Below are 14999 nucleotides of genomic sequence, written 5' to 3' on the forward strand. Positions count from 1 at the left end.
CCACTCTCGGCATCTCCCCACCCCCACATGATAGCACCCAGGGCCTCAGGGAAAGGGTGCTCACGGCTGATGGGAGGAGAGAAAGCTATGTGACCTCACAAAGACCGCTCAGCCTCTCTGGGCCAGTGCCCTCGTTGGGGAAATGAAGCCAAAGACCCGCATGTCTGCAGGCTGCTGAGAGGACGAAAGAGGAGAACGCAGGGACTGAGCTTCACACAGAGCCGAGCACAGGGCTCCATCAGGGGGCAGGAGCTCCCACAGCCACCACGATGCTCAGCCCAGCCTGGCCAGGCTGAGGCGGGGCCTGTGTGGCCCAGGACGAGGCAGTCGGCTCTGTGGGCTCTGCTCTCCGGAGGCAATAATGTCGGTCTGGGCAGCTGAGCCAAGCACCTGAGCGCAAGGCCTGGAAGCAACCTTCACAGCCACGCTTTCCTCCCTGGGCCTGGATGAGCTGGCTTGTCCAGGAGGGCTGGGCACTGGGAGCTCGAGACCCGCCCCTCACCCGGTCATCAATTGCCTCGGAACCCCTGAGAACGGCTAGTGTTCATGGAGCACCTACCGGATATCAGGAACTACATCAGATGTCGAGAGAGGTATGTTTCCTGCCCATTTTAGAGGTGAAGAAACTGAGGCACAGTGAGTCTGAACGACTTGGCCACAGCCACCCATCTGAACGGTAGCAGATATGAGATTTTAACCCAGGCACCAGGAAGCAAGTCTGTTCTCTTAATTAGATCCGTGCACGGCCACCAGCTGGTAAGAGGCAGACACAGGACCAGCGCCCACACGGGCCATGGCCAGAGCTCACTGCTCACTTCTGCCTGTGTTTCCACGCACCTTACACCCCGGGGCCACATGCACAGCTCTCGCCCCGTCTCTGTGCACTTGCCTTACTAATTCTCCTCATGCTAAGTCACTTTATAAAAACTTAAGCACAGGGGAACCTGGCTGGCTCAGTCTGTAGAGCAAGCAACTCTTAGTCTTAGGGTCATGAGTTCAAGCCCCACATTAGGTGTGGAGACTACTTAAAATAAAATAAAATAACAAGTGCGTGTTTGGGGCTGGGTTTTTGTTGTTGTGATTTGTTTTTAACAGCTTTGCAGAGTACATTTGGCATATGATAAATAGAATACATTGAAAAGTACAATTAAAACATTTTTTCAAAGAAGGGCGCCTGGATGGCTCAGTTGGTTGAGCATCTGACTAGATTTCGGCTCAGGTCATGCTCTCAAGGTCAGGAGATCAAGCCCTGTGTCAGGCTCCACACTCAGCAGGGAGCCTCCTTGAGATTCTCTCTCCTGCCACCCCCTCCCACTTGCACACACACATTCTCTCTCTCTCTCAAAGAGAAAAAAAGCATATAATTTGATGAGTTTATGTACGACCTTGAGACCATCAGCACAATTAAGACAGTGAACTTATACCTACCACCCTCAAAAGGTTCTTCACGCCCCTCTATCATTCCTCGCCTCCTCCTTCATCCCCAGGCAACAACTGATCTGTTCTCTGTCACTAGATTAGCTTGCATTTTCCAGGATTTTATATAAACGGGATCATCCCATACATATCCCTTTTTAACCTGATTTCTTTTGCTCAGCGTAACTATTTTGAGATTCCTCTACATTTTTGCAGGTATCAGTGACTCATTCCTTTTTATTGCTGAGCGGTTTTCCATCGAGGGGGTGCATCACCACTGGCTTATCTGTTCCCCAGCTGAAGGACGCTGAGGTTGTTTCCACTGCTTGGCTGTGGCCAATAAAGCTGCTATGAACGTTCGGACGTTCCAGGGCAAATCTTTGCACGGATGCACGCTTTCACTTTTCTTGGGTCAGTACCACTTGCGTAATGCTTGGGTGAGTGAAACGGGTGAATCACACACTAGACCTAACTTTGTAGGAGTTTGTCAACTGTTTCCCAAACTGACCACACAATTTTACACCCATCACCAGCAGTATTTAATAACAGTTCCAGTTTCTCTATATTTTGGTCACTTCTGATGGTCAATCTTTCAAACTCTGGTCATTCTAGTAGACACGCAGTAGTATCTCTTGGCGGTTTGGACTTTTCTCATAACTAATGATGTTGAGCCTCTTTTCACGTGGTGATTTACAACTTACATGTCTTCTTTAATGCAATGTCTGCTCCCAGCTTGAGCCCATTCTTTAATTGGGTGGTTTTCTTATTATTGAGTTTTGAGAGAGCTTAACACAGTCTGGACACAAGTCCTTTGTCAAATGTGTGATTTGCAAAACTTTTCTTATAGCCATGCCTCCTCATCTTATTCTCTTAGCCATGTTTTTTGAACAGAAGTTCTTAATTCTGATGAAACTCCATTTGTCCAATTTTTTCATGGATTGTGATTTGGGTTTTGTAACTAAGAGATTTACGTTAACTCAAGGTCACAAAGATTTTCTCCTACATTTTCTTATAGAAGTTTTATAGTTCCAGGTTTCCATTTACATTTTGTCTCCATTTTCAGCTAATTTTCCATATATGGTGGGGGCATGAATTATTTCGTTTCTCATCTTCTTCCTTTTGACTATAAATATACCATTGTTGAAGCATAATTTGTTGAAATGATTATTTCTCCACTGAATTGCTTTACCATTCTTGTCAAAAGGCAATTGGCTACATATATGTGGCTCCATTTCTGGACTCTATTTGGTGCCACTGATGTATCTGTCTGTTTTAACGCTGATACCATATTGTCTTGATGAGCACAGCTTCACGTTCCAGGCACTGTTCCCTCTAATCCTTTCGGGTGGGTCTTTCCTAGGTCTTGGAAGGTTTTCTCATATGCATTCACTGATCAGAACTCAGCTGTATACTCAGAGAGGACCCTCTGTGCATTTCTGGAGTTTTCTCTCTGTGCCACTGTCTTCTCTCATACTCTGTATCGTGAGCTCTCACCACCTTGGCTTCCCTGGCTTCCCAGCCCTGTATCCTCAACCCACGAAATCCGCTGGCTCACCTTGGTTCCCTTTCCCTGCACCGTGGCCTGGAAACTCTCAATGCAGTAAGTGGGGGGCAATCATAGGGCGCATCTCCCTTGTTTTCTGTTTCTCCAGGATCACTGTCTTCTGCGGCCTGATGTCCAATATTTTAAGAGCTATTGTTTCATATATTTGTTCCAGTTCTTTAGTTGTCTCTGTTACTCCATCTTGACTGGAAGCCAATACATCAAATACATGTGTTTTTTAAATTGAGACAAAATTCACAAACCATACAATTTGCCCATTTAAAGTATACAATGTATGGGGCACCTGGGTGGGTCAGTTGGTTAAGCATCTGCCTTTGGCTCAGGTCATGATCCCAGGGTCCCGGAATCCAGTCCTGCATCAGGCTCCCTGCTCAGCTGGGAGTCTGCTTCTCCTTCTCCCTCTGCCTGCCACTCACCCTGCTTGTGCTCTCTCCCTGTCTCTTTCTGTCAAATAAATAAATAAAATCTTTTAAAAAATAAATAAATTATATAATATAATGGCCCTCCGTATATTCAGAGTTGTGTGACCATCACTATGATCGATTTCAGAATATTTTCATCAGCCCAAAGAAAAACCTAGCACCTCTAGCCATCACCCCCAATCCTTCCATCTGCTCCCCCAACCTTAGTCGATCACTAATCTACTCTCTGTCTCTATAGATTTTCTAATTTGGACACTTCATATAAATGGTCCTTTGAGACTAGTTTCTTTCACTTGGCATAATGTTTTCAAGCTTCATCATTATTACTGCCAACAGCTTCCCTTTCTGTGGCCAAATATTCCATTATATGGATATACATATTGGAATGTATGGCAGACTAGCTGGAGGGCAGACTAGCTGGAGGACAGACTAGTTGGAAGGCAGATTAGTTGGAGGACAGACTAACTGGAGGACAGACTAGTTGGAAGGCAGACCAGCTGGAGGTCAGACTAGCTGGAGGGCAGACCAGCTGGAGGGCAGACCAGCTGGAGGGCAGACCAGCTGGAGGGCAGACTAGCTGGAGGGCAGACCAGCTGGAGGTCAGACTAGCTGGAGGGCAGACCAGCTGGAGGGCAGACTAGCTGGATGACAGACTAGCTGGAGGGCAGACTAGTTGGGAGGACAGACTAGCTGGAAGACAAACTAGCTGGAGGGCAGACTAGCTGAAGGACAGACGAGCTGGAGGACAGACTAGCTGGAAGACACACTAGCTGAAGGACAGACTAGCTGGAGGACAGACTAGCTGGAAGACAGACTAGCTGAAGGGCAGACTAGTTAGAGGGCAGACTAGCTGGAGGGTAGACTAGCTGGATGGTTGACTAGCTGGATGGTAGACTAGCTGGGAGGACAGACTAGCTGGAGGACAGTCTAGCTGGAGGACAGACTAGCTGGAGGACAGTCTAGCTGGAGGACAGTCTAGCTGGAGGACAGACTAGCTGGAGGACATACTAGTTGGAGGACAGACTAGCTGGAGGGCAGACTAGCTAGAGGACAGACTAGTTGGACAGTTGATGGACATCTGGTTTGTTTCTACCTTTGGGCTATTATAATGTTGCTATAAACATCTGTGTACAAGTTTTTGAATAGATGTATGTTTTCAATTGTCAGGTATATACCTAGGAGTGGAATTGTTACATATGGTAACTCCAGTTATTAAATAACTCCATGCATATTTTGAGGAACTATTCTCTTTTTTTCTTTTTTTTTAAGATTTTATTTATTTTTGGGGGGGAAGAGCACACATGCACAGGGGGAGGGGCAGAGGGAGAGGGAGGAGCAGACTCCCCGCTGAGCAGGGAGCCCGACATGGGGCTCAATCCCAGGACCCCAGGATCAGGACCTTAACCAAAGGCAGACGCCTCACTGACTGAGCCACCCCGGTGCCCCTGGAACTAATGTTTTCTAAAGCAGCTGCGGATTCGCATTTCTACCAGCAGTGGGTGAGGGGTTCAGGGCTTCCATAACTGGGTCAACACTTGTCACCATCTGTCTTTTTGTTATCTTCCCAGTAAATGTGAAGTGCTATCTCATGTGGTTTTGGTTTGCATTTTGTTGATGGCTGATGATAAGCACGTTTTCATGTGTTCACTGGCTATTTGTATATCTTTGGAGAAATGTCTATTCAAATCCTTTTCCCATTCTTCAGTTGGGTTGTCTTTTTATTGCTGAGTTATAATTCTAGATATAAGTCCTTTATCAGATACCTAATTTGCAAATATTTTAAACCTTTCTGTGGGTTGTCCTTTTACTCTCCTGATGGCGTCCTTTGAATAAAAAGGTTTTTACTTTTCATAATGTCTAATTAATCTGCATGTATTTTTTAAAGAAAACCTTGTATCTATACTTCAAATAGACAACCAGTATCAATGATTTGTCACAATTAAGGTGACTGTAAAAATAAATCCTCTTACACAGTAATAATAGTAAATATTACTAGTAATATTACTAGTAATAATAGTAAAAATTAAACTATTTAATTTTTTATTAGTATTCAAGAGACGCCCTTTTGTGTATTACCAATTTTTTTTAGCTGCTCCAAAGATTACAATGTGTGTCTTTAGCATAACACAATCTACTCAGCTAATACTGTACTAGTTTAATAAAAGTCCAATTGTAAAAAAAAAAAATCTATTTATAAATTTATTTTAATTATTACAAATTATAAATTTTTAAAATTTTACTCAGTTTATGTAATTCATTAATTTTAAACTTTAATTCATTTAAAATTATGAAAAATTATGATTATGAATAATTATTATTATTTATTACACATTTATATATAAATAAGATGAAAAACCTGTGCTCATCCATAGGCCAGCCCAAATCATTTTGCTGTGGTACCTCCCTCACTTAGTCACTGGACATGCTTGAGCACCAGTTTTCTTTTTTTTTTTTTTTTTAAAGAGGATTTTTTAAGAAGATTTTATTTATTTATTTGAGAGAGAGAGAGTGGGAGACAGCATGAGAGGGGAGAAGCTGAGAGGGAGAAGCAGACTCCCCACAGAGCTGGGAGCCCGATGCGGGACTCGATCCTGGGACTCCATGATCATGACCAGAGCCGAAGGCGGTCGCTTAACCAACTAAGCCCCCAGGTGCCCCGAGCACCAGTTTCTTTATCAATAAAATGGGAGACCTAAAATGGACTGGGGGGCTTCAGATTTTTTTTTAAGCCACACAAACCTTTTTTCCAGCTAGCTTTTTATTTTTACTTTCATTTTTTGCAAACCTCAGTTTATAAAACAGATAAAATAGAGCTTCCTGGTTGAAATGGAGATTTGGGGGGGGCTCTGATGTTCTCCCCTCCAATCTCTCCCATCCTATGTGGTACCTCCAAGGTTTCTAGACCTCTAAGGAACCCAGTTTGAAAACCAGGGGATCTCAGACTGTTGTCCAGGAACACGGCTGGCTGCATGAGAATCCCCTGGGGGTTCACTAAGGCTCCCGGCAGGCAAACAGAGTAGTGTGTGCTCCATTGCCCAGGATTACCCAGGTGGGGCAAGGACTGAGGCCCTCCTCACCCAGGCCAGCGGTGACCCAGAGGCCTCGGCCACGGCCCGCCCACCCTGCCTGGGGCTGTGAGCTCACTCACCTCTCAAACCAGAGGCCCAGGCGGTCATGTCCCAGAGGCTCCACACACCTCAGCAGTGGGGGCCCCAGCAGTCTCTTCAGCAGGCCGTGGGCAAGGACAGTGACCCCCACACAGGTGAGGACAAACAGTGCCAGGGCCCTCTGGAAATCCAGGAGGCTGGCAGTCAGCAGGAAAGCAGCAAACGCTGGGAGCAGCAGGGGAATGAAAGAGAGAGGGGTCAATGACAATGACACGGGCCGGCTGCCCTACCCCCAGATCCACCTTGTCCCACCCAGAGCACAGAGAACCTCTGAGCCTCAGCTGCCTCATCTGGAGTTGGGGACAGTGGTCTCTGCTGTGCTGGAGGGTTGGTCCGGAGTCCCTGAGGAAGGTGTGTGGAGGGGCTTTGCACACCATGAACCTGCTGACTGGCTGCAAGGGACGTGGGTATGTAAGGAGGGGGCTCCGAGGGCCTGCTCTGTCCCAGATCACGCGAGCGAGGTTCCATGGCGAGCAGAGACAAACAGGTCAGTCACTCCGGGGAGGAGTTCACTCATGTGTGCCAGGATCCTACTCTGAAAATACGGACCATTTTCCTCCTAGAATTTCCTTCACCCTGCTCGCTCCTCTCCTCTTCGAGTCACTAAGTCAATCTGTGCTCTGCCTCAAGAAAGGAATATGACAGTGGAGAGCAGAGGGAAAAATGTCTCCCCTGCCTTACGGATTTCAGAAGTCAGGGCCCCTGAAGAATGGAAAGGACTTACGGTTCTTCCGTGGGGTAAAAATTGGAGTATGAGTAAGTATGAATCCTACCCTACTCCCTCTGCCGCCAGACTAGTCAGAGGATACTAGCTGGAGGGCAGACTAGCTGGAGGACACATTAGCTGGAGGACAGACTAGTTGAGGACAGGGGTTGGAGGACAGACTAGCAGGGGGACAGACTAGCTGGAGGGCAGACTAGTTGGAGGACAGACTAGCTGGAGTACAGTGGTTGGAAGACAGACTAACTGGAGGGCAGACTAGTTGAGGACAGTGGTTGGAGTACAAACTAGCTAGTGGGCAGACCAGCTAGAGGGCAGACTAGCCCGAGGGTACTTGTTGGAGGACAGACTAGCCAGAGGGCAGACTAGTTGGAGGACAGACTAGCTGGAGGGCAGACTAGTTGAGGACAGTGGTTGGAGGACAGACTGGAGGACAGACTAGCCAGAGAGCAAACTAGCTGGAGGGCAGACTAGTTGGAGGACAGACTAGCTGAGCAGGTCAGGACCTGGGGGGACCCCTGAGGAAAGGGGTGAAGGGATAGTCCACATTGACAGAAATTAAGTTCCTATCACGTAGCTGGGATGATGAAACCGAAATGGAACAGGAGTCGAGTTCTAAGAAAGCCAGCTTCCTTCCCCTCACACCGAGGTTTGTGGCCTGGGCCTCCGACCTACACAGGTGTCTCAGAGGGGCACGCTGGTATGGCTCTGCAGGGCTGGGACGCAGGCCCAGGGAGGCTGTGGGAGGCTGAGGGAGGTGCAGCTGGGGTGGGAGGGGGCCGTGCTCAGCACCTCACAGCCTCTAACCACCCTCGGCCAGGTATGTGCTGATCCCCAGTTAGAGATGCGGCACCTGAGGCCAGCAAAGCAGGGTGACTTACACCTGCAGGGAACTGAGCTTAAATTCCTACCTAGGTCTGTCTCTGAGAGGGTGGGGAGGACTGGCGCACTGTGTGAGAAAGGGCAACGTGGACAAGTCCCCCAGACGGGGCATGGAGAGATGTGTCTTAGGAATTATTTGTGTTCTTCTAGGGTCTGTAAACCCCTCTGGGGACAGGATGCGTCTGCTCTCACTCTGAGCCCATGTGGTCCAGTGATGTCCAGCCCACTTTAGCGGTGGGAGCCCAGGGAGGGGCACGTGATGCAAACAAAGACCTCTAGTGACCTGGCCAGAAATAGGGACTTCTGAGACTGGGGACCCCGAGGCCCTCTGTCAGTGAGCGGCCAGGGCTATCTCTGCACCCACGGAGAGAGCCCATGCGAGGGGAGGACCCCGACAGCTCAGACACACGGTGACAGAACATAAGCTTCCTTGCTCCGCCACACCTACGCCCAGAAAGTACGCAAAGGGCCTCACCAGAAAAGACACAATTCGGTAAAGCTATCAAACAGCGGGAGGAAAGCAAGACCACCAACAGGGAGAAAATCGAGAACGGGCGTTGTAAAGGATCATTTACTGACTGATAGCCACGACAAAGGCGAGAGAGGGTGAGACAGGTCATTTTCATGATCTTCCTCAATCATTTCTTTCCTTTTTAAAAGAATCTATTTATTTATTCGAGGAGGGGGAGGGCAGAGGGAGAGAGGCTCAAGCAGAGGAGGGAGGGTCTGAGCTCTGGACCCTGAGATCGGGATCTGAGCCTCAATCAAGGGCTGGACGCTTAACCGGCTGAGCCACCAGGTGCTCCTACTTCAATCATTTCTTCAGCAGAAGCCAGTATGAGTCTGAGTGGGGGTGGAAGCAAACGGACAGAGAAGGCTGGGCGCAGATCCTGCCGAAAGAAGACTTCACTGTCTCAGGCATCTCCAGCAGGAAGCTCTGAGGGGCCATGAACCAGCCCCTCTCAGCAGACAGCCCTGCCTTCACTTTCAACATGGAGACCCCAGCCCTTGCCATCACGGCGCTCTGCGTCCTCTCCCTGCCTGGCCCCCTGTCGGGGGGTGGGGGGTCTCTGCCTCTACACCCACACCCTCTCCACTTCCTACCTGCAGGACGAGGTGACCTGCCCCTTCACGCGGGCCCCTTGCCCTCCTCCCCTAGGTCTAGGGGGCTGCCCTCCACCTGCCATCTGTCTCCTCGTCCTTCCCCTTCTTTCTATGCACCCCCCAACTCAGCTCACAAACATGGTCCAAGTGTCTCCTGTCTCCAACACACACCTTCCCTGACACTGACACACCCTGCTTGTTAACATTCCCACCTGTCCTCGTAAAGAATCCCTCCAGAAATATGTCTGTCCTTGCTGTCCGCACTGCGTCACCTCCCATTCACTCCAATCCAGCCCCCCTCCCTCCGCAGCCCCCAAGTGACCTGCTTGGCACTAAATCCCCCAGCCACCGCCCCGTCCCTGTTCCGCAGCCCCACTTTCCTCAGAGGAGCCCTCCACCTCTCCTGACCACCCCTACCCCCGGGGCTCCTGAGTCTCCCGTCCCCCACCCCCATCCCCACATCCCCTCAGGCTCGCTCTGCCCCCTCCTCTGCCAACATCCTCTGTGCGGCTGGTCCCCAGGCTGCCGTCACTGACCCGCTGCTCGATTCATTCTCCAGGAGTCCCTGGGGAGCCCCTGTCCCAAACAACCGGCCGTCCCTCCTGCCAAAGCTGCCTACTCCTGTGTTCCCCGGCTGTGGAGGTCCCATCATGCACCTGACTGCCTGACTAGAACCCCAAGGCACCCCGGATTCCAGGGCATCCTTCACCCTGCACATTTGCTGGGCTCCCAGGTTTGCTGGAGAAGTAGATTCCCGAGGGCCTCCCCGTCCCCTACACTCTGTCTTCCCACCCATGGACTGCCGCCCTCACCACCTCCTCGTCCTCCCTGCCTCCCTCTCCCAGGCTTCCGCAGTGTGGATCCCGCCCCAACGCCTGCCTGTTCAATCTCTCAGTGGTACTCTCTGGCTCTGGGGTAACATTCAGGTCCCTGAGCAGCCTGCCCGCACCATGCCGGACTTCACCTCTGCTCCTGGGGTTCCCGCATGGAGTGCTTTCTCACCCCTTATCGTCCTGCTGCTGCACCTGGCTGGCTCCTGTTCGACTGCTGAGGCCTGAATGTCACCACCTCCTGGAAGTCCTCCCCAGACACTCCCATCCCTCCTTGGTGTTCCTAGCCGGCTGGCTGCGTCATGGGGAAATATTAGCTCCCCTCTCCCTGGCTGAGCAGAGAGGACCTTGGGGACAAGACCTGACCTGGCTTCCTTCTGCTATCCCAGCTTCTGGCCCGGAGCTGGCCCTGAGTGGGGTGGTGAATTATTGGAGAAGTGGGTGCCTTGGGACATGGAGGGCTGGGTGGGGGGGAGGCGGGGGGTGGGGCAGGCTGTCTCCCGGCGGGGGGGGGGGGGGGGGGCAGGCTCACCAGCACAGAGCAGGCCGGTGCAGATCCATCGACAGAGCAGCGCGTGCTCCCTGCAGAAGCGTCGGGCCCTCAGGGCTGGCGACAGGCTCCTCCTGCGGGGGGGGGGGGGGGGGGGGGGGGAGACCGGCAGGGTCCGCCAGGGGCCCCAGACCCCACCTGCCAACACCTTGGGCAGAAGCCACTCAGGCACATCCCCAGCGAGGTGGAGGCGTGGGCGAAGCGGGGCACCGGCCTCGACGTCACAGGACCCCAGAGCCAACTGAGAAATGGCCCGGAGCGGCCGCGCCGCCTGCCCCAGAACGCGGCCCTCGGGCTCGGGAGGGATGTGACCCGCATGCTGAGGCGAACCGGCCGCCGCAGACATGCGCAAACCAGGACGGCGCGCGCGCGGCCCGCCCCTCCCATGCCCACCTGTCTGCGGAGCCCGGGGTTGGTGGGGGAGGCTGCCAGCTCCGCATTCTTCCCAGGGACGGGAGACTCACCACCTGGGTCGCAGCCCGTCGCAGCCTGTGAAAGCCCGCTTCATGCCCGCAGTGCCCCCCAGCACCCGCCTTCCTGGCCCAGTGCAAATGCCAGCCCTTGCCTGGTCACCTGGCTGCCTGTCTATCCCGGGAGGAAAGGCGGGCACTGGGATGGCCTCTGGGGCCCCACAGGCTGGGCATGGAGGAGGTGCTCACTTCAGCCTCCAGCTGCTATTTTAGGGACGCCCCTCCTGTCCCTGTCCCCACTTCCAGCCTTTCCCCACCTCCCCTCCACCACGCTCCTCCTCCCGCTCTCCTCAGCTCAGGATCTGGCCAGTGGGGACCCCTGCGAGCCTGGGCATCCAGAGACCGAGTTCTAGGCTCCAACTTGCTCCCTGTGTGGCCAGGGCCGGTCTCTCTTCCTCTCAGGGCTTCAGCCACCCCATGGGAAATGAGGGGACCAGACCAGTTCAGGGGGTTTCAAACCAAGCCTCGAGGTTCCCAGCGATGCCCCAGAGACTAAATGGGGTAGCAGGTAGATGGAGAGGTTGGGGGGTGGGTCAGGCTGGTTCGGGGCCCCCAGCCAGCTTCAGTCAGAACAGCCCCACAGGCTATACTGAGGTCCCTGCAGGGATTTCGTTCCAGCCACTTCAAGGCAGGTTGGGAGCTCCTGGCCTGGGTCACTGTTGCCCACAGTGCTCATTTGTTGGCTAAAGCATGTTTGCTCCTTTCTGTGACAAAGGTTCTGGGAGCCCCTCCCTATTGTCAGCAGGCCAGGTTCCTGTCCCTGCTCCCCACAGTGACCTCCGCCCCGGGCCAAGGTCCCTCCTGGAGACCACCTACCAGCCTGAGAAGGGCTCCGGGTGGGCCTCGGTCCAGCTGTCCCCACCCTCTACAGGGCTTGAGACGTCACCAGGGGTCCGGCCTTCCTCCTAAAGCCACCAGAGAGGAACCAGTGAGAGCGGAGAGAGACCCTGGCTGTTACCTGCATGACCATGGGCACCTCAGGAGGGGGCTGGGGTGGCGGCTGGGCTTTCACACAGGAAGTCATTAGAGGACAACTTCATTAAATTCTGCAAAGCACACATTGAGTGCCTACTGTGTGCTGGACTCATTACCAGTCACATCCTGCCCTCAGGGAGCCCATAGTTTGCACGCAGGAGGGACCCTGGAACCTCAGTGGCAGCCGGTTGGGGAAGCCGCAGGCGGGGCCAACTCATGGCATGGCCCCAGGACGCCATCTGCCCTCCGTTTGTCTGCAGAGTTGTGTTTTGGGGGGTAGAGGGGCTCCTCTTGCAGAGGACAGTGGGAAAGGAACACCCTGGGGCTGCATGTTGTGCTGAAGGGGCAGGGGCAGGGGCATGTGCTGGGAACGGTGGGGAGGGAAACGGGTGCCATATTTAGCTCCAGAGTTCTGGGAGGCAGGCCTCTACTTGGCTATCGCAGAGCGAGGACAAGATGGCCAGCTTCTTAAAGGCTGTGGCCCCAAAAGAGCTCCACCCCCACCCCACCTCTGATCACGTGGTCTCTCCTTGTTTCTTAGATCACAGCTCAAACGTCCCTTCCAACCAGGGCAGGTAGTCCCGGTACACCGCAGGGGCACAACCTGGGGTTAATGAGCGAAACAAACGGGCTGCTCTGTGTGGAGGAGGCCAACATGTTGGGGGGTTCCCTAAGTTTTCAAGCAAAGAGGTAGGGGGGTGAAGGAAGATGGTGTGCAAAGAGCCCTCCCACAAGGGAGCCAAAATAGGGAAGGGGAAGGAGACAGACCAGGCTTTCCAAGAACTCAGCCCCCATGTTCTCCAGACCATTAGCCACAGATGTGAGCGAGATAGACTCTCTTGGTTTTGGTGTCTTGTCTTCCATGTGTCAGACCTTCCAGCTGAAAGACAAAGTCAGGGCCCAAAGCTGAAAGCAGAAGGTGAGGCAGGACCCAGGGAGGGGGCCTGGAGAAGGGAAGAGGATGGGAGAGGGATGGAAATGGGGAGTAGACACCTGGTGCTGCTTTGATCATCCCAGAGTTCAACCCTCCTTGTGCCTGGGGGGCCACAGAGGAAGGTGCCCCTTCCTCCACTCACTTCTGAACCCATGGGTCCCAAGCCCTTGCAAATTCTGTCTGTCTCATGGGGAGGTCAAGGAAGGGATTCTGTAAAAGAGGCTCTAGCTTTCATCACTCCCACAGCAGGTTAAAGACTAAAGTTGTCACTAAGGGATAGCTTCACCATATTATACTGTCCCACCCCTGAAAGCTGGAAAAATAATATCCCAAAGACTCTTCCAGGCCCTGGATCCAACCAGACCTGAAACTAGCCCTTCCACTGGACTTTTCAATTCTGAGAGCCAACATAGTCCTTTTTTTTGCTAAAGTTCATAGGCTTACCTCATCTGAATAAGAGCCCGAGTTAAGACCCCATCTCTCTCCACGCCTGTCTCCTCTCTGTTTCTTCCCCTTGGGGAGCACCCTACTTGATCCAAACCCCGGCCTGGTTAAGCTCACACGGTGAGAAGCACATACACATGGGTGCCCACGCGACCAAGGAGATGTGTGCAAGCACACAGACAGGCAGAGCCCAGGAGTACCTAGCTACCAGTGCATACAGGCAGACGCACAGCCACCAGAGACAGGCAGGACCCCCGTCCTACTTACCTATTTGTGGTGAACGAGTTACTTTCGGGCCTGGACAGGAGCGTGTCTTTCCACGGGGACAAGATGACTTTGACCCGCTTGCACTTCGGCTCGTCTTCTCTTCTCAGTGCAGGTTCCTGGGCAGAGTCCAGAGCCCAGGAAGTTAGGCCTCCCACCTAGCTCCGTCCGCTGCCCTCTCCAGAGCCCGGGGCGGTGGCCAGACCCCAACCGCTCTCAGGGAGAAGGGAAACAGAGCCAGTGGGTCCCACTCTGGGCCTGGCCTGCTGGGCTCCTGCTTTTAAACTCATCTGCCTTCCTCCTCTGAGATGCCCTCCTCTTTACTCTTCCAGGTCCCACATGGGCCCACCTCTTCCAGGAAGCCTGTCTTCACTATTCTCATTCTTTGACGTTCACCCCCACCCAGCCCGTGGCCCGCTTCTCCACTGGCCCTCGAGGTCACCCAGGCTGGAGGATCATGCGTGTTTGCTTTTCATCTCGCATCTCCCCAGGCCCCCTTCCTCACAGAATTAGTGATCACAAACAGCAACAGCAGCTCATGTCCAAGCCTCCAAAACGTCAGGACGATGGAATGAAATCACACAGTTTAGCCACCTTTCTTCTTTCCTCCTTTCCTCCTCCCTCCCTTTCTTCCTCCCTCCCTCCCTCCCTTTCTTTCTCTCTTTCTTTCTTTCTCTTTCTTATCTTTTTCTTCTTTCGCATATAAGTAATTTGTTTCTTTTTCTTTCCTTTTTTTTTTCAAATTTTTATTTAAATTCCAGCTAGTTAACAAACCATGTAATCATTTCTTTCTTCTTCTTCTTCTTTTTTTTTTTAGCCGACACCTAAGCAAAAGTATGTGAAGTCAAGGGACAAACACATTAATGTTTCAGTCCCCCAACTAAACATTAAACTGTTCTGACAGGGTGGACGACATGTCTTTAATAATTAATAACGTGCACTCAGGACAAAACCCCATGTGATGCATAAACATTTCCTGGTAACACAGGCTGGAGGGTTACCTGCGTACACCGGTTGTTCTAGATGTTTGGAGAGGGTGATGGATGGGGGGAGTGCCCTTTGTCTTTAAAAACATTTTTTGTCCGTCGCTGTGATTACCAAAGCATTACATGTGCTTCATGGAACACTGTGTAGAGATAAACAGACAACAGCCAGTTAAAGACCCCTCGAAGCTGAGCTCCCTGAAGGCGACCTGGAATATGTGAGATTGTTCTCCAGACTTTTCCTTTATGTTACTGCTTTTCCAAAGGGGGCTG

General features: G+C 52.2%; 1 protein-coding gene across 4 annotated transcripts in view; it reads right to left on the reverse strand.

Annotated features, from left to right (window-relative positions):
* SLC28A1 (solute carrier family 28 member 1) overlaps positions 1–14228 on the reverse strand; it is a 45189-nt gene extending 30961 nt beyond the window's left edge. For 3 of the 4 annotated variants that reach the window (XM_047738765.1, XM_047738766.1, XM_047738764.1), the window contains exons 1-5: positions 13747–14228; positions 12870–12981; positions 11943–12031; positions 10639–10730; positions 6551–6734 (exon numbers count right to left, since the gene is read on the reverse strand). In XM_047738765.1, the coding sequence (XP_047594721.1) occupies positions 6551–6734; positions 10639–10730; positions 11943–12031; positions 12870–12965 (461 nt within the window). In that variant the 5' untranslated portion in view covers positions 12966–12981; positions 13747–14228. The remainder of the gene's footprint in view (positions 1–6550; positions 6735–10638; positions 10731–11942; positions 12032–12869; positions 12982–13746) is intronic. The other variant, XM_047738763.1, reaches the window with a different exon arrangement.
* Between the last annotated feature and the right edge of the window lie 771 nt (positions 14229–14999).

This window comes from Lutra lutra, chromosome 7 (genome assembly GCF_902655055.1).
Source record: "Lutra lutra chromosome 7, mLutLut1.2, whole genome shotgun sequence".
In the NCBI taxonomy this organism is placed as follows: Eukaryota; Metazoa; Chordata; class Mammalia; order Carnivora; family Mustelidae; genus Lutra; species Lutra lutra.